Source organism: Tenrec ecaudatus, chromosome 3 (genome assembly GCF_050624435.1).
Source record: "Tenrec ecaudatus isolate mTenEca1 chromosome 3, mTenEca1.hap1, whole genome shotgun sequence".
In the NCBI taxonomy this organism is placed as follows: domain Eukaryota; kingdom Metazoa; phylum Chordata; class Mammalia; order Afrosoricida; family Tenrecidae; genus Tenrec; species Tenrec ecaudatus.
In genome coordinates, this window is record NC_134532.1 from 219,911,140 (window position 1) to 219,936,485 (window position 25,346).

General features: G+C 59.8%; 1 protein-coding gene across 2 annotated transcripts in view; it reads right to left on the reverse strand.

The window, feature by feature from the left end:
• Window positions 1–24,571, reverse strand: part of HTRA3 (HtrA serine peptidase 3) — a 36,775-nt gene extending 12,204 nt beyond the window's left edge. The window contains exons 1-7 of one of the 2 annotated variants that reach the window (XM_075544650.1): window positions 24,067–24,571; window positions 13,687–13,786; window positions 12,328–12,550; window positions 11,730–11,924; window positions 8,725–8,757; window positions 7,737–7,857; window positions 5,907–7,530 (exon numbers count right to left, since the gene is read on the reverse strand). In XM_075544650.1, the coding sequence (XP_075400765.1) occupies window positions 7,520–7,530; window positions 7,737–7,857; window positions 8,725–8,757; window positions 11,730–11,924; window positions 12,328–12,550; window positions 13,687–13,786; window positions 24,067–24,451 (1,068 nt within the window). In that variant the 5' untranslated portion in view covers window positions 24,452–24,571 and the 3' untranslated portion in view covers window positions 5,907–7,519. Of the gene's footprint in view, window positions 1–5,906; window positions 7,531–7,736; window positions 7,858–8,724; window positions 8,758–11,729; window positions 11,925–12,327; window positions 12,551–13,686; window positions 13,787–24,066 lie in introns of those variants that run through there. The other variant, XM_075544649.1, reaches the window with a different exon arrangement.
• Window positions 24,572–25,346: the final 775 nt, after the last annotated feature.

A 25,346-nucleotide genomic window follows, 5' to 3' on the forward strand; every position in this document is an offset into this window, starting at 1 on the left:
TCCATACCGTGCACCACCTACAACACTGACCCCGAGGGCACCGCGGTGCTCGCTGCACAGCTGACCTTTCCAGAAGATGATTGCTCTGCCCATCGACCAGCCAGGGCTTCGCAGCCATGTGAACCCAAGCACGCGTGTGAGCAAGAACTCGGCGCACTGAGTCCGCCAGCAGGGAGGGCTCTGCGCTCTCACAGGCGGGGCAGGGAGGATGACCCAGCCCACCTCAGAGCGGGAGGGGACATCGGCATCTGCCTCTCCAAGAAAGGGCTCAAACCCCCCCCCCAATATAGAGGATTCCCCCAAAACGCAATGATAGAAACACAAACAACCTAAACGAAGACAGAAACATTTCAAACTAGTAGCACAGCTAGCTCCACACCCTTGGTCACCCGGGAAACGGACCTTAGAATCACAAGGAGACAGCGGGACACACCTCACAGACACAGCTGGCAGGGCTTGCAGGCCAACGGAAACCAAGGTCACCCAGTGAAACAAAATCCCCACTGTGCGACGTGGCCGTCCCACCCCGGAGCCAACCAGAGACTCAGACACAGACACGCAGAGCAGCTTGCCAAGAACCCGGGACAGGGACACATCAAAGGCCTGCCAGCAGGTGGCTGGAGGGAAGCCGTGGTTTGGCCTGGACCATACTGTGCTTGGGGAGCTTGCCCAGGGCCTGGTCGGCCGACAATCAGAGAAGGACAGCCGGGTGGTGCTTGGAAGCGAGGGTGGAGAGAATTTGTCTCACTTTGGACGTGTCCCCATGAGGGGCCAGTCTGAAGAAGGCCATCATGTTGGTCACCTGGAGGGGCAGCCAGAGAGGGAGGCCCTCAGTGAGGGGGGACCATGGGCGCAGACAGAGGATGACCATGAGGACGGCGTCTGTGCAGGCCACAAGGCTGCCACGAGTCGGGACTGACTGATGGCACCCAGCAGAAGACACGTGGGCACCACTCCACAGTGGGAGAATGACGAGACCACCCCACCATCACCACCACTGCCGTGCCACTGCACCAGGCTGCACCACCATGCCTCTGTGCCGGGCTGCCCCATCATGCCCCTGTGCCAGGCTGTCAGGGGAGCCAGCCCCTAACAAATCATCACGGGTCCAGCAGACGCAACTGTACAGCGATAATAAGTAAAGATTATAGTAAAGTCATGGAGAACATGAGAGAGCGAAGAGAAATTGAAACAATGGAGTCAGACACATTTCATAGTAGCATGCTCACCTCAGCCCCTCTTGGTGGTACAGGGCAGGAGAGTGGGCAAGAGAGAGTAGGAGGAGAAGGTGGACAAGGGGAGAGGGGACAGGGGAGCGAGGGGCGGGGGGGAGAGCTCTTTATTACTAACTAAGGCTTATATACCTTTGGGGATGTGCAAGTCCCCTAATTACAGGTAAAGACATACGTCACAGGAGGGGGTTTTACTGTAGGTAATACAGTAATGGGAGGGGGACAATCTAGGGGTAGACACACTATAGGAAGAAGAGGGATTGGGGTACACATGTGACAAGATGGGTGGATCCTAGATTCAGGATGGCAGCCTCACTTTGGATGTCACTGAGCAGGTTTGAGCTGTTCTCTGGATCTCCATGGAAACAATTATCAGTAGGTGTGAACCCGACCTACAGTGGACCAGACTGATGGATGACTGCCTTCAGAGAGAGTATCTCTAAGCATCTGACCTCCCACCATGTGCTGGCAAACAGCCTCTAATGTTTGGCATATCTTTAGGGGAGGCAAAGCTGGGGGAAAGTAATTTTATATCCCATAATTCCCCCATTTTGTTTTATATATAAAATTCAAAAGAGCCACAGCGGTGAAGTGGTTATTTTCTACTTTGAAAGCTATCAATGCAAATTTAATGACCAAATTAATATAGCCAAAATTTAGGCTGATGGGAAACATTTTGAATCCAGGGACGGGGAATGAAGTCCCCCTATGCCCGTCTGCTATTGGAGGAAAGTACGAGAGGGACTGGATGTCGTAGTGGGAAGAAATGGACCAAATAGGAACATCCAGTTCTATAGGAGACAGAATCAACCATGTGCTCACTTTAAGGCAGCACAGCTTTACGGAGAGAAACTGTGGAAATGATAGATTACCGCAGGAAAATGTACTCGGACTATACCTCCAACCACCAGAGTGGCAGCTTTCCTACGGTGGAACACTGGCCTTCCAGATTCCCTCCGTATCAGTATCAGTTAGGGAATAAGTCCCAGTCCTAGTTCCCTCACCAGGATGCCCTGCGTGTCCCCCTTGTCTGTCCGTGTGTTGTGTGTGGTGGCCTGTGTGTCGTGGGGCCGGTGGGCTTCAAAGGCAGCAGATTCAGCCGGGCATTTCAATCACCTCACATGCACGCGCCAGACAGACACTGAGCAAGGAAGACTGAGCACGGTCGACGGTCGGTGCATTCGAACGGTGTTGCTCAAGAAGAATATAGATGGCCCCACGGGCTGCCCAAAGGACCAGCCATCTTTCTGGAGGAAGTGCGGCCAGATGCCCCTTAGAGACCAAGGACGGAGCGACCTCGCCAGCTGCACTGCGGCCGTGAGGGGCAGTGAGAGGGGCAGGCCCTTCCTGAGGGGGACCGGACAGTGTTTCCTTGGCCGGCCGAGGGATTGCCACAAGTCGGAGCCCACTGACTGGCCATCAGCTACATCACAAAACCAGCAGTGGCACAGCCGCATCTTAACAGAATGGTCCTGGGAAAACACGCAGCTCCTTCAGGTGAGGTGAAACACAAGGACGGTGTCGGGACAGGGAGCAGCTCAGTGCCGGCCCCCAGGGTATGGGAGAGGGTAGGTGCTGAGATGGTGGGAGGGAGGCCCCTTGGGAGGGTGGGCAGGGCCCTGCAACAGGTGCACCCTGGCTGCCACGGAGGGGGCGTGGACGAGAGCATCAGACCTCAACTGATCTTCCTCCCCACACAGTGCCTTTATGTTGCGTGAACAACAGACGCCTTGGTGCAGCTGGGAAGGGTTCCCCCTCCCCCCCTACACACATGACAGGGCTCCAGGTGCTGCAACAGGCTCAGGGCAGGCACTGGAAGCTGGGCCTCCCCCTCCCCTCCCCTCCAGCCCCCTCAGAGCAGACGTGGGGGAATGCTTCCCCTGGGGACTGAGTTGGGCATTTTGTCCTGAGTTCCCTGAGGCCGCGGAGGAGTCCACCAACCAGGCTTGACCCTTCCTTGCTGTGTGACTCTGAGTCAGTAGCTTAACCTCTCTGTGCCTCATGTCCTCGTCAGTAATTAAGCCCCCACCAAGTGAGCCAGTTCTGACTCATAGTGCCCCTGCAAAGTGTTTCGGAGGCTGTCCGTCTTTTCGGGAGTTCAAAGCCTCATCTTTCTCCTGTGGAGCAGCTGGTGGGTTTGAACAGACGGCCTCCTGATGTAGGCAGCGGAATGCTTACCCCACACCACCAGCAGGGTTCCTTGAATTGTGAATGGGGTCATTCTCATCCCCACATCACGCAGTTGAGTTTTGTCATGGTGCTTAGTTCTGACTCAATGTACAGCAAGCCTCACAGCCTCTGCCCATAGCTCCCACCCCGGCAGACCTGCCCTGGGCAGGCCCATCCTCTGAGAGTGTGGTCGTTACACATCTGGTTTCAGCACAAGGAGTCAGAGTGGAGAGGTGGAGTCTAGCCTGTCAATCAGGTGGGCATGGCCTTCCCCTGAGGATTCTGGGAACTCCTGTATTTCCTCCTTGGAGACAGGAGTCTCTCTCTCTCTCTCTCTCTCTCTCTCCTTACTCCCTGAGAGATGCTCTCCTGACAAGACACATGGAGCTACACTAGAGCCTTGGAGCTGAAGGAGTCACATGGAGACCCCTTCTCACCCACTAACCTGTGATCTTCCTGCACTCGGGGTCATTGCATGTATTTTGTGAGTCTGAAGAGTACTTTATAGATTGGTATCAGACATATGGGCTAATATTGGACTTATGGACTTGATCCGGACTGGGCTGGATGTTTTCTCAATTTTCAACTGCTCTTGTACACAAAGCTCATTCTTAAACACATCTGAGGCTCCTTGGATTTGTTTCTCTGGTTTACCCGGACTCACACAGAGACCCTCTGGACCTACTGGAAACAGTTTCTGGACAGAGTCTACCTGCTCATGTCTCTGGGGTCCCCTAGGGGACCCACCTGGCCTTTGACCTAGGGTCCTCCCAGTGGTGGTGATAGAGGTGCCCAGGTTGCTTTTTCAGATGGGACTGGCAGGTTTGGGGGGGGGGAACAGAGGATAGAGCTGCCCTTTGCTGAACTGAGGGGATGGGGACATGTGGGTGGGCTGCCCCCTGACCCCAACGAGATGCCACGCAGGCAGGTGTCCTCCAGGGCAAGTGTTTAGGATCAGGGCCCGGCTGCAGGAGTGCATTTGGGGAGGTACTTCTGGCAGCATTTGCACCAGGGGTCTGGCAAGGGGACAGGGACAGAGGTTGAGTCTGGGGCCTGCCCGCTGCCCCTGCCCACTGAGAGACTCTGAGCACTGTCCTGGAGGTTGCCTGCTCCATTCAGAGGCCAAGCTGAGCCCTTGATCTTCTGTAGTGGCAAAGACCACACCTTGGTTACTTCTGAATCCAGGGTACCACCTTTGTGTTTTGGGTTGAACGGTTCTGCCCATGGGGTGGGGGTGGGGTCCAGAGGGACCTCAGGCCAGCAGCGCCTGACCCTAGCCCTGCTGTCCCATCATGCTGGGCGGCATGTGGCCACGTCCCCACAGACGGGAGGAGTCTGGGAACTTCCTGTCTTTGTTCTAAGCATGTTAGGGGCCTGAGGGTCCCCATTTCCAGGTGAGACAGCCGCATCTGTGATTGGGGTGAAGCCAGATGGGGGAGGGACTGAGGTTGTTCTCTGAGGGACAGGGCCCTCTGACACTGGGGGGCAGGGTTGTGCAGCCTGGGGGCGTGCCCCTGTGTGGGGAGTGGAACTAGCCCTCTGGGGAAGCGGTCTGAGCACCTACCTGCCCATAGGCCATTGAGTGCTTCATATCAGACTGGGACCAAATGCTACTCAATTAACAATGCCACCCAACAACTGCCCTGCAGGCTGGACAAGGTAACACAATGGCGGCTGTAAAAGGTCTGGGCTGTCTGAGGAGGGGAAGAGCCCTAAGGGGGTGAAGAGGAGGCACCTGGGTCTCTGGGGGAGGGGGAGGAAGCAGGAGGGTGAGGAGGGGCACCAAGGACATAGGCAGAGTGGGGACACTGTGGGTAGGATGCTGTGACAGTCATGGGTGGATGAGACTATTGGACTCCAGTTAGTAACAATGTATCAGAATCAGCTTGAAGCTGGCAACAATGTATCACGAGGAGAGCTGCTGGTGCCACAGGGGAAGTGTGAGCAGGGACTGCAGCCCCTCTGTGCTCCCTGCCCAGGGTTCCCAGGACCCTACAGCTGAGCTCATGCACACACCAGATACTCAGCAGCAGCGGGAGCTACGGGCCATGCATCATCTCTGAGGCCGGGTTTCCTGCGCACCATGGGTCACTTTAGCCTCACCGTGGTGATTGTCCCCAGGGCCCCTGCTTCATCCAGTGGCACCACAACCCCTCACGCATTTCCCCTCAGATGCCACATCACACCTTGGCACACCAGGGAGGCCCACATCCCTAGAAGGTCCTGGGCCTCTGACACCCTCTACTGTCATCGCCAGCATGTGAAAAGGCCCCCTGGAGGGTTGTGTGGCCTCCCTGTGGTATCCAGCATCCCTGTAGCATCCAGTGTCCCTGCCCAAACATGACTGTTGCTGTCCAAGCTCTGATGGCCCCCACGTCTGGAACAGAGCTTGGGGTCCCAGCACTGCCCTGCCCAGTCCACCCTCTCGGCACTCCTCAGACAAGATCAAGACCAGCAGCCTCTCACTTGAGGAATTCCACTGATGTCTGTGTAAAAGAATTCTAGATTCACCTGGCCAGCACCGCTGGATATGTTTATTCATTTGTTTATTCGTTTTAAAGGCAAACCCACCACCAGTCAGCCTCCACAGGGCCTCAGATTACCGTGCCTGTCACCCTGCTAGGCTTCCCGAGCCAGCTGCCTGGCTGGCTTCTTGGTCCCGTGTCCCCAGAGGAGGTGATGGGGCTCCCCCAGGAAGCATGGCTCTGGGACAAGACACTAGCACTTCCCAGAGGTCCCAGGGGGCCTCCAGCGCTACCATCCCAGCGGCTCATCCACGCAGGAGGGGAGAGGAAGGCAGAAAGAAGAGGAAGAGGAAGCTGCTCATCCCCTTTCCAAAGAAGCTACCACCTCACGCATGCCTCTGTCTCTGCAACATTCAGCCTCCTGGTGCCCAGGGGCAGGGTATCATAGAGCAAAGGGGCATCTGACCTGACAGGCTCTGTCCCTACAGGTGGTGGGGGAGGGGGCCCTGGTAGAATCACAGGCAAACCACAACCAGGCAGGCACCAGGGTGGAGGCCAGGAGAGAAGAGTTTCAACCTGGCTCAGTCCGGGGCCCAGCACCCAGCCTTCAGCTTCTCCCCCAGACAGGCTGGGCCGGGCCCAGCTGTTCACCCTGGACAGTCCTCACAGCAGCTCCTCCTGTCACCGGCTCTCCTACGGAAGGAGCCTGTACCCCATTGTGCGGGGGGGGGGTGGATAGTGGGGGTGGTGGTGGGGACTGACTGATGGCGGGAGCAAGAAGGGTGCTGGGGTCCAATGGGGATGACAAGGTACGGGAGCGTGGGGCCATCAGGAAAGGCCCGGTGGTCAAGGAAAACTCCGCTCCTTGGGAAACTGCCTGTGACCATGGACTTGAAGACAATAACCCTGAAGGGCTCAGTTGGAGAGTGTTCTGGGCCTGGAGCTATAGCCATCTAGAAGGGGGCGAGGGACATCAGGAATTTCTTTAGGGTGGAGCCTGGAGGGGAGAGATGGAGTTGGAATGGAGAGTGAATCCCTAGGACTAGGGTGTGGCTCCACTTCCTGGAGAAGAGGCTACTGCACCTGGGCAGGACTGACCCTGGGGACACCAGACAGATGGACAGATGATGGATGGATGGAAGGTGGACAGGAGGATGGACAGATGGACAGGCAGATGGATGGGCAGATGGATGGATGACAAATAAATAAATAAATAAATAAATAGATAAATAAAGGCTAAGTGGAGAGTTCGGTGGGGTGAATAGGCAGATGGGTGAAGCTATGGGCGGGTGGATGACCAACGGACAGGGATGATGTATAAATAATAAATGGGTGGATGATTGATAAGTGATGGACCAGAGGGAGGGAGGCATGATGTGTAAATGATGGATGGATGGACATATGGAGGCAGGAAAGAAGCACAGGGCTGACAACTGAGGGGCCGCCCAGACAAGAAGCAAGACGTCTGAGCAGCTGATGGTGCGATGTGCACAGGAGGTCCGAGCCGAGAACCGGGGTCTGGAGGGCAAGTGTGGCCGGGGGTCAGGGGGACAGGGAGACAGATAGGGAGACCCCAGGAGGGGCTGAAGGTAGGTGGTCCTGGGGTCTTGGGGCTTCGGCAGGCGGAGGGGCCCAGTCCGGGAGGGAGGGAGTTCACACAGCACCTAAGGACGGTCAGTGGGGTCATCTGGAGCCACTGGAGTGACCAGGTCCCAAGTGAGGTCATAGCTCTGCTCCCTGCCCCAGCCTGGGTCGCCAGGTCACAGGAATGAGCTAGAAGCCACTGCACCCACCCAGCCCCCACAGGGAGGCCACAGGGGCGAGCCCCCAGCTGTACCCTCACCCACCCAGCCCCAGGCAATGGCGGTACCTTTGTCAGGCCCCTGCCTGTCCTGGACCTCGGAGAGGAAGCGTGAGATGCGGTCTGAGGGGATGGCGAAGGAGATGCCGGCTGCCACCTTGAGTGTGTTGATGCCGATGACCTCGCCATCCTGGGCAGGGGGCGAGCACGGTCACTCGGGGAGCTGGCCACCTCACTGCCCCCTCAATATCCCCTGAGAAGACTTCGGGGCCACCCCAGGTGCTCATGGCCCCCACTTCCTGCTACCTGGGCCCCAAAACCCAGACTTCAGGATAGTCGCTGGGTGCTTGTCACTGGGGCAGCAACCCCTGCAGCCACCCCCCCCCCCCAGAGAGGGCCACGTGGGCTTCTTCTCACAAGAACCAGGAGCCGTCCAGCCCTGGGGGACAGCTCTCTGCCCTGGATGGAGTGGCCAGCTCACCTAGGCCCCACTGGGATGGGGACAGAACTTTGGGTCAGAACACCCTCTGCCTGCCCTCCCCTGCCTGGTCCCAGGAGTGCAGGCAGAGGGAGGGGCTGGCTGGCAGGGTGGACGGTGCAGGGCTGCAGACGGTGTCCCCTAGGGCTCTGTGCTGCTAGCCCTGCTGGTGGATCAGCCGCGGTGGCTGCCCTCCCCCCTCTGCCACTCCTGGCCCTCGTCCTGAATGCATGGACAAAGCCTATCCCAGGACCACAGCCCCTCCTGGCCTCTGTCCCTCCTCTAGACATCCCTCCCTCAGACCTTAGTGTGGTCCTGCCCCCCCCACCCCCCCCCACACACACTGGGCTTCTTCCTCTCCATATGCCCCCTCCCTCAACCCTTCTCCCTTCTTAAATGCCCCTTCTCTAGGCAGTCCCCTGGAGCCCCACCCTCACCTCCGGATCCCCTTCCCCCACCCTCGGCCATGTACGATCAGAACCCCAAATTTCTCCTCTGCCACTGAACCCTAAACGTCCTGTGGCCCCTCCCGTGAGCAAAGCCTCCAGAAGGCAGGGTCCCCGTGGAATGGACACTCACCAGGTTCACCAGCGGCCCCCCGGAGTTCCCGTACTGCAAGGGAAACACACATTAGCTGCATCTCAGGATGGGCATCTCAGCAGAGGCCTGGGAATAAGCTGAGTGACCAATGACAATGGTCCTCCCAGGCCAGAACCTGTCCCTCCTGAAGGGGCCTCCCCAGTTCTATTTGAGGGCCAGGCCCACAGATGTGAATGGGGCAGGGCTCACTGAAGAGAGAGGTGGCACTGGGGGCAGAGCTTGGTCCCCTCTTGTCAGCGGAACTTTGGGGGGCTGTGCCTGCTGCCCCATCCTGCTATCTCTGCAGGGGCTCCCCGAGGGGCCAGGTATCAGACCCCAGGGGGTCTTACACCCTTCTCCACCTGCCCTGAAGCCCTCCTGCCCATCCCTGGGCAAAGGTCCACTGATCAGGGCTGCAGCTTTGCTGGACTCTTGGCTGAGCTTTCTCTCCCCTCCAGGCTCAGGCTCTAAGCTGTCCTCAAGGGCCACCAAGTGCTTGCGGTGCAACTGGGGACCAGTGGCTCTGAGCTTCATGGGTGACCTGCCATGTACCAGTCACTACCCAGCCCAAACACCACCTGAAAATATAGACCTACACCCTCCCCGAGGTCACCAAGACCCCCAGGAAGCTTGTCTGCAAATGAGAACCAGACAGGTGCCGCCCACCCCTGCCAATCTGGTCCCAGAGGACGGTCATCTATGCGCCGTCCTCCGACATCTACCCAACCACCATGCATGTCCACCCACCTCCCGGACCTATTACCACCCCTTTTATCTCCCACGCAGACCCCACGTCTGTCCACCCACCATGCACACCCACCCACCCAAATCCTATTACTACCAATCATATCTCCCACCCAGACCCACGTCTGTCCACCCAGCCACCATGCACACCCACCCACCTCCTGGACCTATTGCCACCCATCATATTTCCCACCCAGACCCACATCTGTCTACCCAGTCACTAGTGTCCATCCGTTCGTCTACCTCTCACCCACAGACCCACCCACCCACCCAGTCATCCTTCAGCAATGCACATTCTCTGCATATCTATTATATATCCACTCATCCATCCATCCACCCACCCACTCATCATCCATCCATCCGTCCATCCATCTATCTGCTATCTATTCCCTTGCCCATCAATCACTCATCATCCATCCATCCACTTACTCATCTATCCATCTATCCACTATCTACTCCCCTGCTCATCATCTACCCATCCACTCACCCATCCATCCACCCACTCACCCATCCATCCACCCACTCACCCATCCATCCACTCACCTATCCATCCACCCACTCACCCATCCATCCATCCACTCACCTATCCATCCACCCACTCACCGATCCATCCACCCACTCACCGATCCATCCACCCACTCACCCATCCATCCACCCACTCACCCATCCATCCACCCACTCACCTATCCATCCACCCACCCATTCATCCATCCATCCATCCACTTACTCATCTATCCATCTATGCACTAACTACTCCCCTGCTCATCATCTACCCATCCACTCACCCATCCATCCACCCACTCACCCATCCATCCACCCACTCACCCATCCATCCACCCACTCACCCATCCATCCACCCAATCACCCATCCAACCGCCCACTCACCTATCCATCCACCCACCCATTCATCCATCCATCCACTCACTCACCCATCAATCCATCCTCCATCCACCCACTCATCCATCCATCTACCTATCCACCCACAATCACCAGCATGACCTTCAGTGTGATGCTGGCCAGACCCCTGTGCTCAGTGGTGCCATCAGGATGCCATTACCTCTCTCCTGGGTGGCCCAGGGGTGACTGCGCAGTGGCAGGAGAAGCGTTTCATGAGAAACCAGACCTGCGCCAGGCCTCAGAACCCTTAGTCTAGCACCGTCCCTAAGCACGAGGTTCCTCACCCCACCCTGGGGGGGAAGTGACCCAAGGGTGGGCTCCAGGTCTGACCCTCCCTGGCTCCATGGGGCATATCTGCCTGCCCTCCGCAGGGACTCTGTTCAGGACCAGCTGCCCCTTACAGTCCTACTGCACAGACAGGCAAGCCGAGACCGGACAGCCCGGAGGACCGTTGGGTCAGGCATGGCCCAGAGCCCTCCACACTGAGTTCCCCACTCCCCAGCAGAGGCTGGTACCAGGCATGCTGGGGGCTTCAACACTTGGAGGCTGGATGGCCCTCTAGGAGGGTGCTGGTGGGACTCTTGCCCTGCCCCTACGAGACACCCACTGTGGAGCCTCTTCACAGCCCAGAGCTTCCAGCAGCTGGGCACCAAGGCAGAGGTTGGCCCATGTGAGGTGGAGCTGGTCTAAGTCCATCCCACGGGCTGCCCAGAATGCGAATGGACTTGACAGTGGGGTGCTTACCAAGCAGGGCAGTCAGGATAGATCAATAGGCCTCAGGGATATGGTGCAGGCTAGCAGGGTAGAGGACGGGGACAGAGGGAAGGGTTCAGCATCCGGGGTCCAGGGACAGGGACAAAGACCAGGGGGAAGAGGGCAGGGTGCAGCATCAGCGTGCAAAATGAGGACAGGAGAGAGGAGGCAGGGTCAGGAGCAGAACAGGACAGGGGATGGAGCAGGACAAAGGACAAGAGGCAGGATCAGAACTTAGGATAGGGGAGAGGGGACAGGGGGCAAGGAGCAGGACAGAGTGAAGGATCAGGGTGTAGGAAAGGGGTCAGGGGGTGGGACAGTGGACAGGGTTAGGGCACAGGACAGGGACAGGGAATAGGATAGTGGACAGAGTCAGGGTTCAGGACAGGGAGGTGGGACATTGGACAGGCTCAGGACAAAGGCTGGGGATGGGGGACAGCAGACAGGGTCAGGATGCAGGACGGGGATAGGGGGGACAGTGGACCAGGTCAGGGTGCATGGAGGGGACAGTGGACAGGGTCAGGGTGCAGGCTGGGGATGGGGGGACAGTGGACCAGGTCAGGATACAGGGAGGGGACATGGACCGGGTCCGGGCACAGGCAGGGACCCACATTGATGATGGCGTCGGTCTGGATGTAGTCCATGTCCGAGTTGTGCAGGCCAAGCTCCTTGCCTTCCCGCTGGGCGAAGCTGACGATGCCGGTGGTGACTGTGTTCTGCAGTGCAAAGGGACTGCCAATGGCCACCACAAACTCGCCGGGCCGCAAGTCAGTCGAGTTGCCCAGCAGCAAGACTGGCAGCTGTCTCTGGAGAGCGAAGATGAGGCAAGGTTGGGGGAGGGCCTCCAGCAGCTAGGACCCAGACCCCTGTGGTCATCCTGGGGGAGGGGGCACAGCCTGTGATGTGGGCGGGTGGGGGTAGGGTGCAGAGGAGCCCTGGATGGGGATCTTGGGACAGGGAGCCCCAGGGGAGGTCCTGGTGGGTCCCAGCTTCACCAGAGGTGGAGGTCTGCTGTGGAACGTCCATGGTGTACCACAGGGCAGGCACACTGAGGCCCAACATGAGTGGAGGACTTATTGTTTTAAGCAATCCGGGGTGGATGGGGTCATCTCCAGACCTGAGGTGGGTGGGGGGTAGGGAAGTACCCAGCACACAGGCTTGTTCTGGCCCCAGCCTGGACTTCCAGCTGTGCGGGCAGTGCCCGCTCACCTTGGGCTGGATCTTGATGGTGGCGATGTCCGACTTCCTGTCAACGTCCCTGATGGCTGCCACATAACTATCTCCGTCCAGGAGCTGCACCTTCAGCTGCTGCCGGCCGGACACGACATTGGAGCTGGTCACCACGTGCGCGTTGGTCACAATCAGGCCAGACGTGGACATGATGAAGCCCGAGCCACTGGACAGTGGCACGTTGCGGCCGAACAGGGGGTGTCTGTGGGCAGGATGGGACACTGTGACCCCCTGCTCCACCCCAGCAGCTGTGACCTGGGCCAGGGCCCCCAGAAAGGGGCCTTCCGGCCTGCAGTGATGGCTCCCCACAGTGACGGAGTACTTGAACCAGGCCTTGGGCTGCTGCATCCTGTCCAGCCCTGGACACTACTGATACTCCCTGGGCCCCCGTACCCTACGCACTGCCTCCTCAGGCCTCACCCAGGAGCATGGGCACCTGGTGACAGTGCCCACTCAGCCCTGAGCTGAGGCTTCACAGGGCGGGGCCGTCACCTGAGCTGCTCAATACAGACATGTGTGTGGGTTGGACAGCCCCACAGTCACTGGGTGGTCTGGTAGCAGGATCCTTGGGCCAACGCACACTCTGACAGGGCCACCTCACTCGGTTCCCAGTGACATGAGGAGACTGAGACCCAGAGACTGGCCTGGGCAGAGCAGGGAGGCTCAGACCACCTGGATGTGGGGCCCCATGCCACTCTGCACACTGGGTCCCCTGTATCCCCTCCCAGCTCCCTGTGCCCAGACGCCTTCCACCATGCTGTGTCTGCAGGGAGGCCTCACAGCAGGCAGGGTTTAGGCAGCTGGTGGCCTCCTCCTCTCTGCCCCTGGGCAGGGTCACTGCAGGGAGGCTCAGGCCTGATGGCATCTTGTCTGTCTGGGCCTGGCTGCCCCAGGGCTGATGAGGGGCCAGCACGGGGCAGAGGGCAGTCATTAGCAGGCTCTGAGCTGGGTCTCCATGAAGGACCAGTGACTTCCCTGGAAACAGGATAACAGAGGCCCCGATGTGTCACCCTGAGACTGACCGTCATCTCCTCAGTGACACATCTGGGCCCCAGGAGAGGGTCAAGGGGTCAGTGTGTGAGGAGAGGGGCTTGGCCCAGGGCTCCAGCCCCACTGGGCTCCTCCCAGCTGTGGTCCTCAGCCAGCTTCCTGAGACTTCCCCACCCCACCTAGAAATGGGGTTACCAAGCCAGCAGCGGGGGATGGGAGTCACTGAAGGAGCTGGGTGGAGAGGGGCACCTAGGTGTCTCAGGGTCAGGGTGGACACCCGGCAGATAAAGAGCCGGTCCCATGGAGGCAGGGACTGGATGGGGTCACTCAGGTGCGGGGCCCACGCACCTCAGGAACAGCTCGATGTGGACCACGGCGGGTGCAATCCTCTCCACCACGTCGGCGATGAAGTTGAACTTGTACCTCGGGCTGCTCAGCTGGTGGAGACCTGCGCTGGCGGGGAGGACCAGGCGTGTCCATTGGGGCGGGCTTCACTGGGCCCCAGGGTCCCGCCTGGCTGTGGGTGTGGGAGGTGCCCCAGATGCCCAGCCTGCACAGAGCAAACTGCTGCCAGGCTGGCCCGGAGGCCCAGAGGAACCAGAGCCCCTGCCTGGGGCCACACAGCAGGGCAGGCATGGGCTTGGTTCACCAGGAATGAGCCCCCTGCCCCCATCTGTCCGTGGGTGGCACCGTAGTGGCTCCCATGTGGCTGTGACGCAGAGGCCACATGCCAGCGAAGCCAGCCCTGGTGGAGGGGCCTTGGCGGAGCTGCCATACTAAGAAGAGAGGCCTGGCGACCAAGTTCTGCCAAGGAGCTGTGAGAACTGGACTGAACACAGGGACACAGCGTGGTGTGGCAGGAGCCGAGTCCCGGGAGCCTTCTCAAAACCTACGGGGGCCAGCATAGAGCTCTTCAAGGCCACCGCTCAAAAAGACGCATGGGGCCAGGTGACACTGGGGTCTGCAGTTCTCTGGCCCACCAGGAGTCAGACCGTAGTTGTTAGCTCAGGAGAGCCAGCCCTGTTCTCCCGGCTCAGCCAGACTCACCTCTGACCCGGACGTCCCGCTGCCTGGCCACAGTCGGCACAGGCCCCCCAGCCGGCTGCAGAGTGCCTGCCGGGGCTTCGGAGCCCCCATCTGCTTGCCTTGGCTGCCCCCCAGAAGGCCCATCCAGGAACCCCCTCTCTCGGCTCAGGTTTCTGCTCGGTCAGCAGTAGGGCTGCCAGCTCCACAGGCCCAGAGCATGGGAGTGGCGAGGGGCCCTCCCCATTGGCCCTGAGTGGCTCAGGCATGTGCCAAGCCCCCCCGGCCCCCCTGGCTGATGCTATCAGGGCCGCCCCGCCTGGGGCGGCTTGGCACAGGACCAGGAGTCCCAGCTTGCCTGGGAGCTCGCCTGGGCCCCCGCACCACTGCCTGGGTGGCTGTAGCAGCCTGCTCACCCTCTCTGAGCCTTCACCCTGCATCCGGGACATGGGCCCCTGGGAACTGGGCTTACAGGTGACTTGCAGATGGTGACACTCCCTGCCCAGTGGGCACCCCGCCCCCCTGATGAGGGGGTTCTCCTGACAATCCGTGTGAGGAATGAATGATGATCTGCTTCCAACATCTTTGTCCCACGGCTGTCCGGCCCTGTCCCAGGACCTCCCTTCTACCTAGTAGAGCAGACCTAGGTCAGTGGAGGAGCCTTGGTTGTTTAGATGACTCAGTGACGCACGAAAGGGTGTCAGTCCACCCAGAGGTGTCCAGGAAGAAAAGTCTGGCCATCACTGAAGAAAAAAAAATCAGCCGCTAGAATCCTAAGGAGCACAGCCACACGAGGGGGTTCCATGAGTGGGGGTTACTGCAGGGCACTTGGTCCTGGTGGGTTTACAGAAAATTGTGCCCAAACCACCAGGGTTTGTGTACACCCTGTCCCCTGCGACTTCTCCCTGCTATTAACAGAGGCTCCCATTAGTTACAATGTATCTGCCCATTGGTTACAATGAACCGACCCAGATATACTGTTATTAACTAGCCCACTGAGTCCTTCAGGCCAGCATCTGCATTCTAAGGAACGCGTGCTGAAGGCACAGTGGTTAAAGCACTCGCCTGCTGCTATGGAGAGACTGATTCTGCACCAGCCTATCAGAGGGCTGTGTGACCCACCACAAGGCGGGAGGGTGTTCTGGTCTACAGGTGTGGGACGGAGGCTCAGTAAGGAGATGCCCCTGCCCAGTGAGTGTGTCCAGTGCCCTGGAGTAGGTTTTGGCACACACATACCAACCGCTGAAACACTGCCTGGTCCCGCGCCCTCACCCCCACACCCACTCTCTGTGTTTCTCTCCCCGTTGCAGCTGCTGTGTCAGGAAAAACACCAGGTTTGCACAAAGGCTGTTAGGCTCCTCTCCAGAGGCACCCCATCTTAGCCCCCATCCCGTCCCCCATCGAGCCTGAACTGGGGCCCCAGGGCCCAGCACAGCAGCCACCCACTGGACGCTGTGGTATCTGCTCACCAGCCCACCCTGGACGGCCTTAATCAACGGCTATCTGTCCCAGATGGCCAGGACCTGGCTAGAGAGGCCTCCATTGGAAAAGACCACCATGTGCACTGGCCAGCGCTGGGCCTCTGGCCAGCCAAGAGTCTGGGGGTGGCCAGACGAACCCCCACCCAGACACAAGGTGTGTAAGACTGACCACCAGCACACCAAGGTGCATGGGATCAGAGCCTGAAACTGGGGGAGCCCGGTGCCCCCTCACCCCAGGGTAGCATCCCCAGAGGGAGGGGCTGAGCTCAGGTGTGTCTGCCACTCTCAGTCCCAGCGGAGGGTGGCCAACTACAGCTCCACTGTGACAAGTGCTTCCCCGGGTAGACCAGGGGACAGGCGGCCCCAAGTCCAGGCCTTCTTCCTCAGCAGAGCAGAGGGGCTGCCTGGTGGCACAGCTGTTAGAGCTGCTCCATGAGAGAGGTAGGAAAGGGGTCCCCAGGGCAGCCTAGGAACCATGGGGGCAGGTCCCCCTGTCTGGCAAGGTCACTGTGAGCCAGGATGGGCTAGGGCAGTGGGTTTGTGGGGCTTGGCCAGGAGCAGCGCCCCTCAGCCCCTCGGCTGTCTGGTGCTGATGGAGTTGGCCTCCACCCTCAGGATTTCCAGATGTCACTTACACCATCTGACACCCAGGATTGTGAGCAGAACCCAGACAAACAGCCATCTGTAAACAGCCATGTGGAGAAGCAGGGCAGGGAGGCTGGGATGGGGGGGGAGGGGGCTCAGTGTGTGCCTCCCCCTGGAACATTCGTTCAGGCAGAAACAATACCCGGGGTAAGGCTGGGGCAGGGAGGGGCAACTGAAGGTGGGGACATGGGGGCCAGGGACAGAGACACTTTTCCTGCCCCCTCTGGCAGGAGGACATATAGTTTATCTCACAACCTTGGCAGTGAGCTTCTTGGAGGAAGCCCACGCTGCCCCAAAATCCTTAGCTGAACAAGTGAATGAGTGAGTGAGTGAATGACTAAGTGATAGAGTGAATAACCGAGTATGTGAATGAATGAGTGAGTGAATGACCGAGTGAGTGAATAACCAAGTGAGTATGTGTGAATGAATGAGTGGGTGGATGACCAAGTGAGTAAATGAAGTGGGTGAATGACCAACTGAATGAATGAGTGAGTAAGTGAATGACCGAGTGAGTGAGTAAGTGAGTGGATGAGTGAATGAATGAGTGAATGACCATGTGAGCGAATGATCAAGTGAGTGACAGAGTGAATGAATGAATGACTAAGTGCATGAGTGAGTGAGCGAATGAGTAAGTAAATGACCAAGTGAGTGAGTGGTCAGCTTTCTTGCGCCCAGCCCCCACCTGGCCTCCAATCATCACACCCAAACCCAGTACCCCTGCCTCTCAGCCTCAGCCACATCCTTAGGGTGCTCAGCACCCACTTCACAGCCAGGCCACTGAGGCTGGGCCCCACGGTGGGGTGGGGTCTGTGGCCTTCAGAGTCCCCCTGGTGGGGACTCCAGGGGCCAGTCCTGTGACTTTAAGGCACAGGGGGTGGGAGTAGGGGGCAGGCCCCTCCTTGGTCCTCCCACAGGAGGTGACTCACCATGGGCTGGGGGGATGAGCCTGGGAAGCAGACTGTTTATTTGGGGGTTTGTGACAGCCCTGCCCCCATTCCTTCCTCGAGCCAAAGTTCTGATGTCAACCCTGGTCTCACCCAGTTCGGTGATTTCTTCTTGATTTAAAAGTCAGCTGGTCCCTGCACTTTGAGCCCAGCAGCGGATGGGAGGTGGGGGTGCTTAGCCCCACCCTGTGCTGGGGGTGGGGGTGGGGGCTGAATGAAGGCTGAACTCAGCAGTCACTGCCAGGGCTGAGAAGGGAGTTGGAGAGCCTGGGCCTGACCGGGCCCCTGCACAGCCACACAGACAGTGCACTACACAACTCCAGGACAGCAGGTAGCTGTGTGCTGTCCCAACCCCCTGCAGCTAGGCAGGGTCTGACCCCTTCACTTCAACTGCACACCCCACCCCACCACACCCCATCAAGAGCAGCCCCTCTGCCGCCATGTCAGCCCCAGGCTGAATCCACCTGCCAGTGCAGGCCGAGGGCAGCCGCCCACTGGGCATGCTCAGGCCTGGGGCCAGGTCCCTCCACCTGCAGCCTCGAGCTGTGTACTGACACCGTGTCCACAGCTTTGTGCTTCTATGTCCATGCTTCCTCTGCCAGCAGCAGTGCCCCCGCCCCTCCCTGCTGCCCCAAGACACCTTTTGACCTTGCCAGAGCATGTTCCCCTGACCGTGGGAATGAAGCGTAGCCCCTGGCTTGTGCTGACCCATAGCGGACAGCCTGCAGGAGGTGGGAGGGGAGGACAGACAGCCTTGAAGCCCTGAGGGGGGGGGCGCCTCCCTCCCTGTTCCCACAGTTCCCAGATGCTCCCTTGTGTCTTTCCCTTGAGAACTTGCCTGTCCTCCAGTGACCTGTCCCCCCAGCCAAGAACAGCAGCTGCAGACCCCCTCAGAGCCACTGCCTGGGGGAAGGGGACATCTGTGCTTCCAGTTCCTTCTCCACGGGTTGTGTCACATCTGTACACTGAGAACGTGGGGCTCCGAGAGGCCACCATCACCCTCCCCACCCAGCTAGCTCATTGGCTGACCCTGAGGAAGATGACTTGGTCATCTCTCAGACCTTCAGGAAGGGCCCGAGCTGCTCAGTGCCAAGAGGGCCAATAGTCCACCACTCAGCTCCAGGGGCTGGTGGCTCTGTGCTGCCTGGGCCTGGCCAGTAGGCCCTGGACTGCGAGTCTCCTGTGACCACTGCTTTCCAGCCCCTTCCCTCCATGTCTTTCGCTCCTCCAGCCCTCGGTCGGTCCCCACACAGGGCTGATGCCCAGCTGACCCACTATCCACTTTCCCTCAGGTCAGTGCTCAGGCTACGTGGGCAGGGATGATGGCTGAGGTCATACCTGGGCACTCCACCCCTGACTCAACGGCCATGTGGTTGGGAGTCTCCCGGGGACCCCTGACAGGGACCTGGGCTAGGGTGGGCAGTCTCCTGGGGTCCCTAGAGTGGAGGGGGCCCTGTGGTTACTGGCTGTCTCACTGCTGTCTCTGTGAGCTGCTGCTCAGACCTGTAGAGGTGGGAGCCTTGGGGTTTGCTTTGACAAATGTTGCAGGTGGGTTTTGTTGCCGAAAATACAGACAGAGAGACCCCTCATTCAAGTTCAACCTTCTCCCGCGTCCAGCCCAGCACACGATGACATTCTCCAAGTGACATGACATCCTTGCCCTCCTGTCTGAGGCAGCGGCTCCTGCCCAGGACCGTCACCCCTTCCCTGGGTTCCTCTCACCTTTCCACTGGTTGTTCTCCCTCTGACGCCCTGGAGTCAGAGGGCACCAGGCAGTCATAGTTTGCTAACTGAAGTATGACTTGAGTGAAAGAACTGGGGCATAGAGTAGTGGTGAGGGCCTGGGCTGCCAACTGCAAGGTCAGCAGTTCGAATCCACCAGCTGCTCCTCAGGAGAAAGGCGAAGTTTTCTGAGTGGCAGCCTTGGAAACTCACGGGGCAGATCAAACCCTGTCCTGTAAGGTCTCTGTGAGCCAAAGTCAGCTCATGGTATGATTTGGGGTGTGTCTGGGAAGAGATCACCTCAGGCAGTAGTTTCAAGGGGTCATGCAAGGCTGTGGCCTTTCAGAAGCAGGAGGTCCAGCTTATCTTCCCTAATACCTCTCAGTGGGCTCAAACTGCCATCTATCCAGTCACCTGTCTACTAGCAGTTTTAGTAACTCAGTGACTCCCAAGCCTGCCACCCCCCTCAAAGACCCTCAGGCTCTATCTTGATCCCCTTGTGGAGAAATCTGCCCCAGTCTCACCCCCTATCCAATACCCCCTCCTCAGGATGGTCAACCCCACCCCCACCCAGTAACCCCTCCTCTACAGGACCACACCAGCTCCTCAGCCTGGACAGCCCTGAGAGGCTGTCCCCTGACACCCACCCAGAAGGTTCCTTGACTCTCCCCCCATGGGCCACCAACAGCCTCGGGATACCCACCTCCTGAAGATGGGGCCCCTCCCAGCCCAGCTCCCCTCAGAGCTTCTTGCCTGCATCCACCTGAAGCCCTTCCTGATGACCTCCCCTCTCCCCACGCAGGATTTGCCCATGTGAGCTGGTCAGTAGACAGAAGCCAGAGCCAGCCCTGCCTATAAGCCACACCTGGCTGTCCAGGGGCCATCAGGAGTCACAAGAAGCCTTAGGCCTGGCAGGATGCCCTGTGCAGCCCCCTCCCCCAGGTCTTCACTCCCCTCAAGCTAGGGTGCTACCCCTCCCCTACGCTAGTGGAAGCACTTGGCTGCCTCCCCACCTCAGTGCAGCCCTGCGGGGCCAAGGGGTAGGGCAGAGCCTTGTGCCTGATCAGTACCAGTGCGGAATTCCAAGCCGTGTGCAGTAACAGAGAGGGAGAAGCTCAGAGTCAAAGCAGAACCAAGCTCTAGAGCAGAGAAAACAGATGCAGCAGGAATCTGCTAGGGCCGCCCCTCTCAGCCAGCAGTCCATCGCGAGGACAAGCACCCCACACACAGGCTCTCCGTTTGCCCAAGCCTGACGGCCACTCACACCCACCCCCAGCACTGCCTTCAAGTGGAGGCCAGTGTCCGCTCCGAGGGCGCCAGGAATCCCTGGGTGGGGGTGAGGCTTTTGTGGCTGGAGGTGTGCAGGTAGGGGACTTGGGCCCAGAGACTGCCCATTTGCCTCACAAGCCCATGCATGCCGGGTGCCCGGCCAGCCAGGAGAAGATGGGCAGGAACTGCTGAGAAAGAGCCCCAGGAGTGCCCACAAAGCCTTAGAAGGCTGGCCCAGGTGAGCAGTTGGTGCTGCCTCGGTGGGGGGTAGGGGGAGGGACTCAGCAGCTGCTGAGCTGTTAGGGCCCTGAGGCACAGGGAGCCTGCTGCCCTGCAGCTGCAGATAAGAAGCAGGTGGGGCCTGGGAGTGCAGGGACTGCCGGTCAGCAGAGGTTGGGGATCCCCAGGGGTGGGGGTCAGCAAAGGGAGGTGGTTCTCCCAGACAGGCTGAGAAGAACTGGAATCCCGGAGCCAGACAGCTCAAGGGCATGGTGCATCTCCAAGGTTGCAGACAGGCCTCTGAGTCACCCTGAGAGAGGTGGTTAAAGGCGGGCGGGGTCCTGATCTGTGGTGAGAAGCCCCTCCATCCCCAGGCCCAGCTACCTGGCAGCAGGAAGAGAAGGGACTGCAGGGATGGGAAAAAGCATGGCCCAATGACCCATTTGAATGGCGATGCTGGGGAATAACATTGAAAGTACCACGGACCTCCAAGAGGACAAACCCATTTGTCTTGGAAAAAGTACAGCCAGAGTGCTCCTTAGAGGTCAGGATGGGGAGACTTCCTCTCACATACTTAGGACACATTGTGAGGAGAGACTAGTCCCTGGAGAAGGACGTCATGCTTGGTAAAGCAGAGGGTCAGATCATAAGAGGAAGACCCTTGATGAGGTGGACAGACACCATGGCTGCATCGATGGGCTCAGGTGTAAGAACAACTGTAAGGACCACGGTGTCCACCCGGCTGCCCTAGGTGGGTTCTGCAGTGTCCTGGACACAAGACCCCCATCAGGACAGGGGCTGGCTCGGAAGCCAGGCTGGGCGTCGGGGGGCCCGTGTGCTTGGTGACAATGACTAGAAGCCTGGGAGTGTGCCCCCAGGCCTGGTCAGTGGCTTCGAGGAGACCTGCAGACTGGTAAGAGATCCCAGGGGCCTCTGTCTGTGCTCTCTGGCCTAGCTCCAGCTGTCCCCTCTTGGTCATCCTGGGCCTTGAGTTCTGGCCCTAGCTGGGGCTCAGGGCATCCCCCTGAGCTCTGTCCCCACCTCTGCAGGGGCTACCTGCTGCATCCTGGAGGCAGACAGGACCTGGCCAACAGAGAGAGCGCTGCAGCTCAGCCATGGGCATGCGTGGCTGCCATGACTCACGGTGACCCCATGGGCAAGCGAAGGAAACCACTGCCCATTGTGAGGACCTCCCTCATCTGCCTGCCCTCTGTCCACCCTCTGCCCTCCCTCTCGAGTTCATACACCATCCTCCCTGTGTGACATAGTCGGGGGACTCACACCAGCCCAGACAGGGTTCCCGGGACTGGACATCTCTCCAGGAGCGGACACCCCCAGCCTTCTCCTGTAGACCGACCCACCTCAGGGCGAGCACTCAGCGCCCAGCGTCTCACCCACAGCACCACCAGGGCTCCGGGACGTGACCACATGTGCTCACAGTGCTCTGCTGGCTGGCCTTGGGGCCAGCACAAGTTCTGTGTCTTGGCTAATTTCAACTCTCTCTCTGGTCAGTGGTAAGGAGCCTCAGCTTTTGGCCCCCTGAGTCTGGGGGGCTGAGGTACTGTGAGGCCGTGAGATGTCTGGAGGCTGGCCCAGAGTGTGCTCTGAGCCCAGGAGTCTGCCTCACCCAGCCAGCTCACCAAAACTGCCACACGGCAGCCACCACATGGGGGTCAGGTTGCACCCAACTCCGTCTCGAGCCTTGGCCACCTAGGAACAGGCCACCGGAGTGTGCTCTGGGCCCCTGGCAGGGAGTCCAGATGGGAATAGTTGGTGTGTGTGCCTGAGCCCTAGCACCAAGTCTTGAACAGACCAGGTGACCATGTGTGTGTGCCCTGGGCACTGGGGACCAGATGCCCATCTCTAAGATAGTGAGGGGCACCACCCTTTGGCTCTATCCAGCCAGGAGTCACACCGGCATGGCCAAGAGCATCCAAGCCCTGGGCTTCTGTCTCCCCAGCTCCAGGACCTGCCTTCTGGGAGAAAGTGACCTCATTAGGAAAACAAGGTTCCTTGGTCATCAGTAACCACAATCAGACCAGAGAGTAAGGTGGGTCCTGGTCCTCATCCCTTCTCAATAGCAGGTGGATAAACTGAGTCACACAGGGTGAGACCACCTGTGAGGGGCCCCTGGAGCCCCCAGAAGCCAGGAGAGAGGCAGGGGCAGTGTCCCTGGGTGGGCACCCACTCTCGATGCCCAGCCTCCGGGGAGATCAGAGTCTGCCGCCCTTTAAAAGCAGGCACTCAGTGGCCTCCTGTCCTGGCTGTTTCTGGGGTCCAGGGCAGGCTAGGAACTCCCTGGGGTTGGAAGGCTTGTGCTTCCTCCTCTCGGTGGCCCCTTCACAGAACCTCTGACCTGCTCAGTACCTCTCTTGACAGGGGCCAGCCACAGCTCCCACAGGGAGCAGGGGACACTCTGAGTTCAGATATTAGCAACTGGAAAACCCAAACTGAACCCCTGTCCCTGCGACCCGCCAGGACCAGGGTCCCCCAGCCGTTACTCCCCCCCCTTCCCCCCCATCACGCAGCTACAGCCACTCAGCACCCATTTCTGAGACTTGTCCAGCCCTGGGACCCTGACCCCTCGGAGTCCCTGCCCTCCCAACACTGCCCACCAGGGCTTCACTCTGCCCACCAGGGCTTCACTCGGAAAGCTTGTCCTAGTCCCTGAGCTCCCTCCACCCCCCTACCCCACCCCCGGCCCCTATGGAGACAGTGCCCCCTAGCTGTTGCTGCAGCTGGTGGACCTCGGTCCCTCTGGTCCCTGAGCCAAGAGAGCCTGCCTGGGCTCTTCGAGGTCCCACGCCCTTTGGCAGAGCTGGCAGGTACTCCGCTCCCGCCAAGCTCTGCCTGGAGGGCTCAAGCCCGCTCCCAAACAATCCCACTGCCCATGACAAGTCAACCCAATGGGAAGCACTCTGTCCCTGACACTTGGCTGCGGGGGACTGGTGTTTGGGGGTGGGTCACCAGGCCTTTTTTTGTCTGCACCAGGATGGGCTGGGGCCACCCATCTGTTGAATGTGTCTCCCAGGGCTCCCATGGGGAGGAGATCACTCAGCCTTTGTTCAATAGTAGTGGAGCTGGCTCTGAGCTGCCCACCTTGATATGACTAGCCAACTGCAGACGGTGTCACCAGGGAGCTGCTTCCGCCCAGCCAGCCCAGCCCAGCCTTTCAACTGGACAACCAGAGCCAGGGGCTGTGGCTGGGCATCCCCTGAGGGCCAGGGTCCAATGGAGGTGGACATGAGGAGCTGGCCAGGCCAGCCCAGTTTGGATGAGGCTGGGCAAACGGTCCTGGGGGCGCCATCATTAGTTCATCCGGCTGGAAGGCTCGGGGCTGGTTCGGCAACTTGGGACAGCCCTCCAGCTCTGCCTGGGCAGAGCGGCCCTCGAGGGACGAGGCCTCAGTTTCCCCAGGAGCTTACCGGAAGGGCAGGCACCCTTCTGCAGCGGGCGCAGGAGGATCCCGGAGAGCCGCAGCTCGCGGCGGCTGGCCGCCTTGAGCGCGCACAAGTTGGCGTAGGTGTTCCCGTCGGTGCCGCACACGGGGTGCGGCCAGCGGCAGCGGCAGACGCCGCGTGTGCAGTCTAGGCTATCCCCGCAGGGCGAGTCCGTGGGGCGGCCGCAGGGCTCGCCCTCGCTCGCGGCGCATACCAGGCAGCACTTGCAGTGGTCCGGGGCATAGCCGCCCGGGCATCTACGGCTCAGACACCGCGACACGTCGCAGTACGCAGGACACGATAACCTGGGGGACTCCTGGGCCACCGCCAACGCGGCCAACGCGGCCAGGAGCAGCGCCTGCGCCCGCATGGCGCCCGGAGAGCTCTGGGTCTGAGGTGCCAGGGCCGAGGGCGGCCGCGGGGCCGGGCGGGGCGCGCACAGGGATGGACGCGCTCCCTCCGGCGGGCGGACTGTCTGCTGGCAGGGGCGGGCGGGCGGGCGGGCAGGCAGGCAGGCGGCGGGCGCGCTAAAAGGCAGGGCCTCCCACCCTCCCACCGTCGTGGAAGGGGCGGCCCGGCTCCCAGCCCCGCCCCGGCTGCCGGTCTTCCGGGAAGCGGGGGCGAGGGCTCTCAGGGTCCCGAAGCATAGGCAGCGGAGAGTGGGAGCACCCACTCCCACCTTGCAGAAGCCCAAACGACCTGCGCCCCTCCCCCCAATCAACAAGTCGGGCACTAGGGGCCATCTCCCTTACCTCTGGGCTCCTCTGCGCCCTCCCCTGTCCCCCACCCTGCCTTCCCCAACCTGTTCTGGGGACAAACCTCCAGGAAGCTTTCTCCTACCCTCCACCCACCCCCCTCCACACCCTACCTCCAAGTCACCTGTCGTGGCCATCAGAGCTCTTCAGCCTTGTGCCCTGGAATTCCCTGCTGCATGCCTCAGTTTCCCCTCTTGGGAAGAACTGGGTAGCCGTCCTCCAGCGCTGGGAGCAGGGGCGGGCGCAGTGTCCTGCACTCCCACTGAGCAAGTAGCCTGCCACCGCCCAGGCTCTCTGCTGCGCTGGAATCCGCTGCCCTGGAGACGCCCAGGCCTTGAACCATGGACCTTGCAGGCTTTGTTAAGTTACTGGCTCCGAAGGAATTTTGTTTCTAAACCCCAAGAGCTCAGTCTGGAGACAACAGCGTGGAGCTCTGTATTGGGACACCTCCCCACACCCCACAAGTTGTGTGACTTGCAGAGGTGGTGTGTGTGTGTGTACAATCAGGAC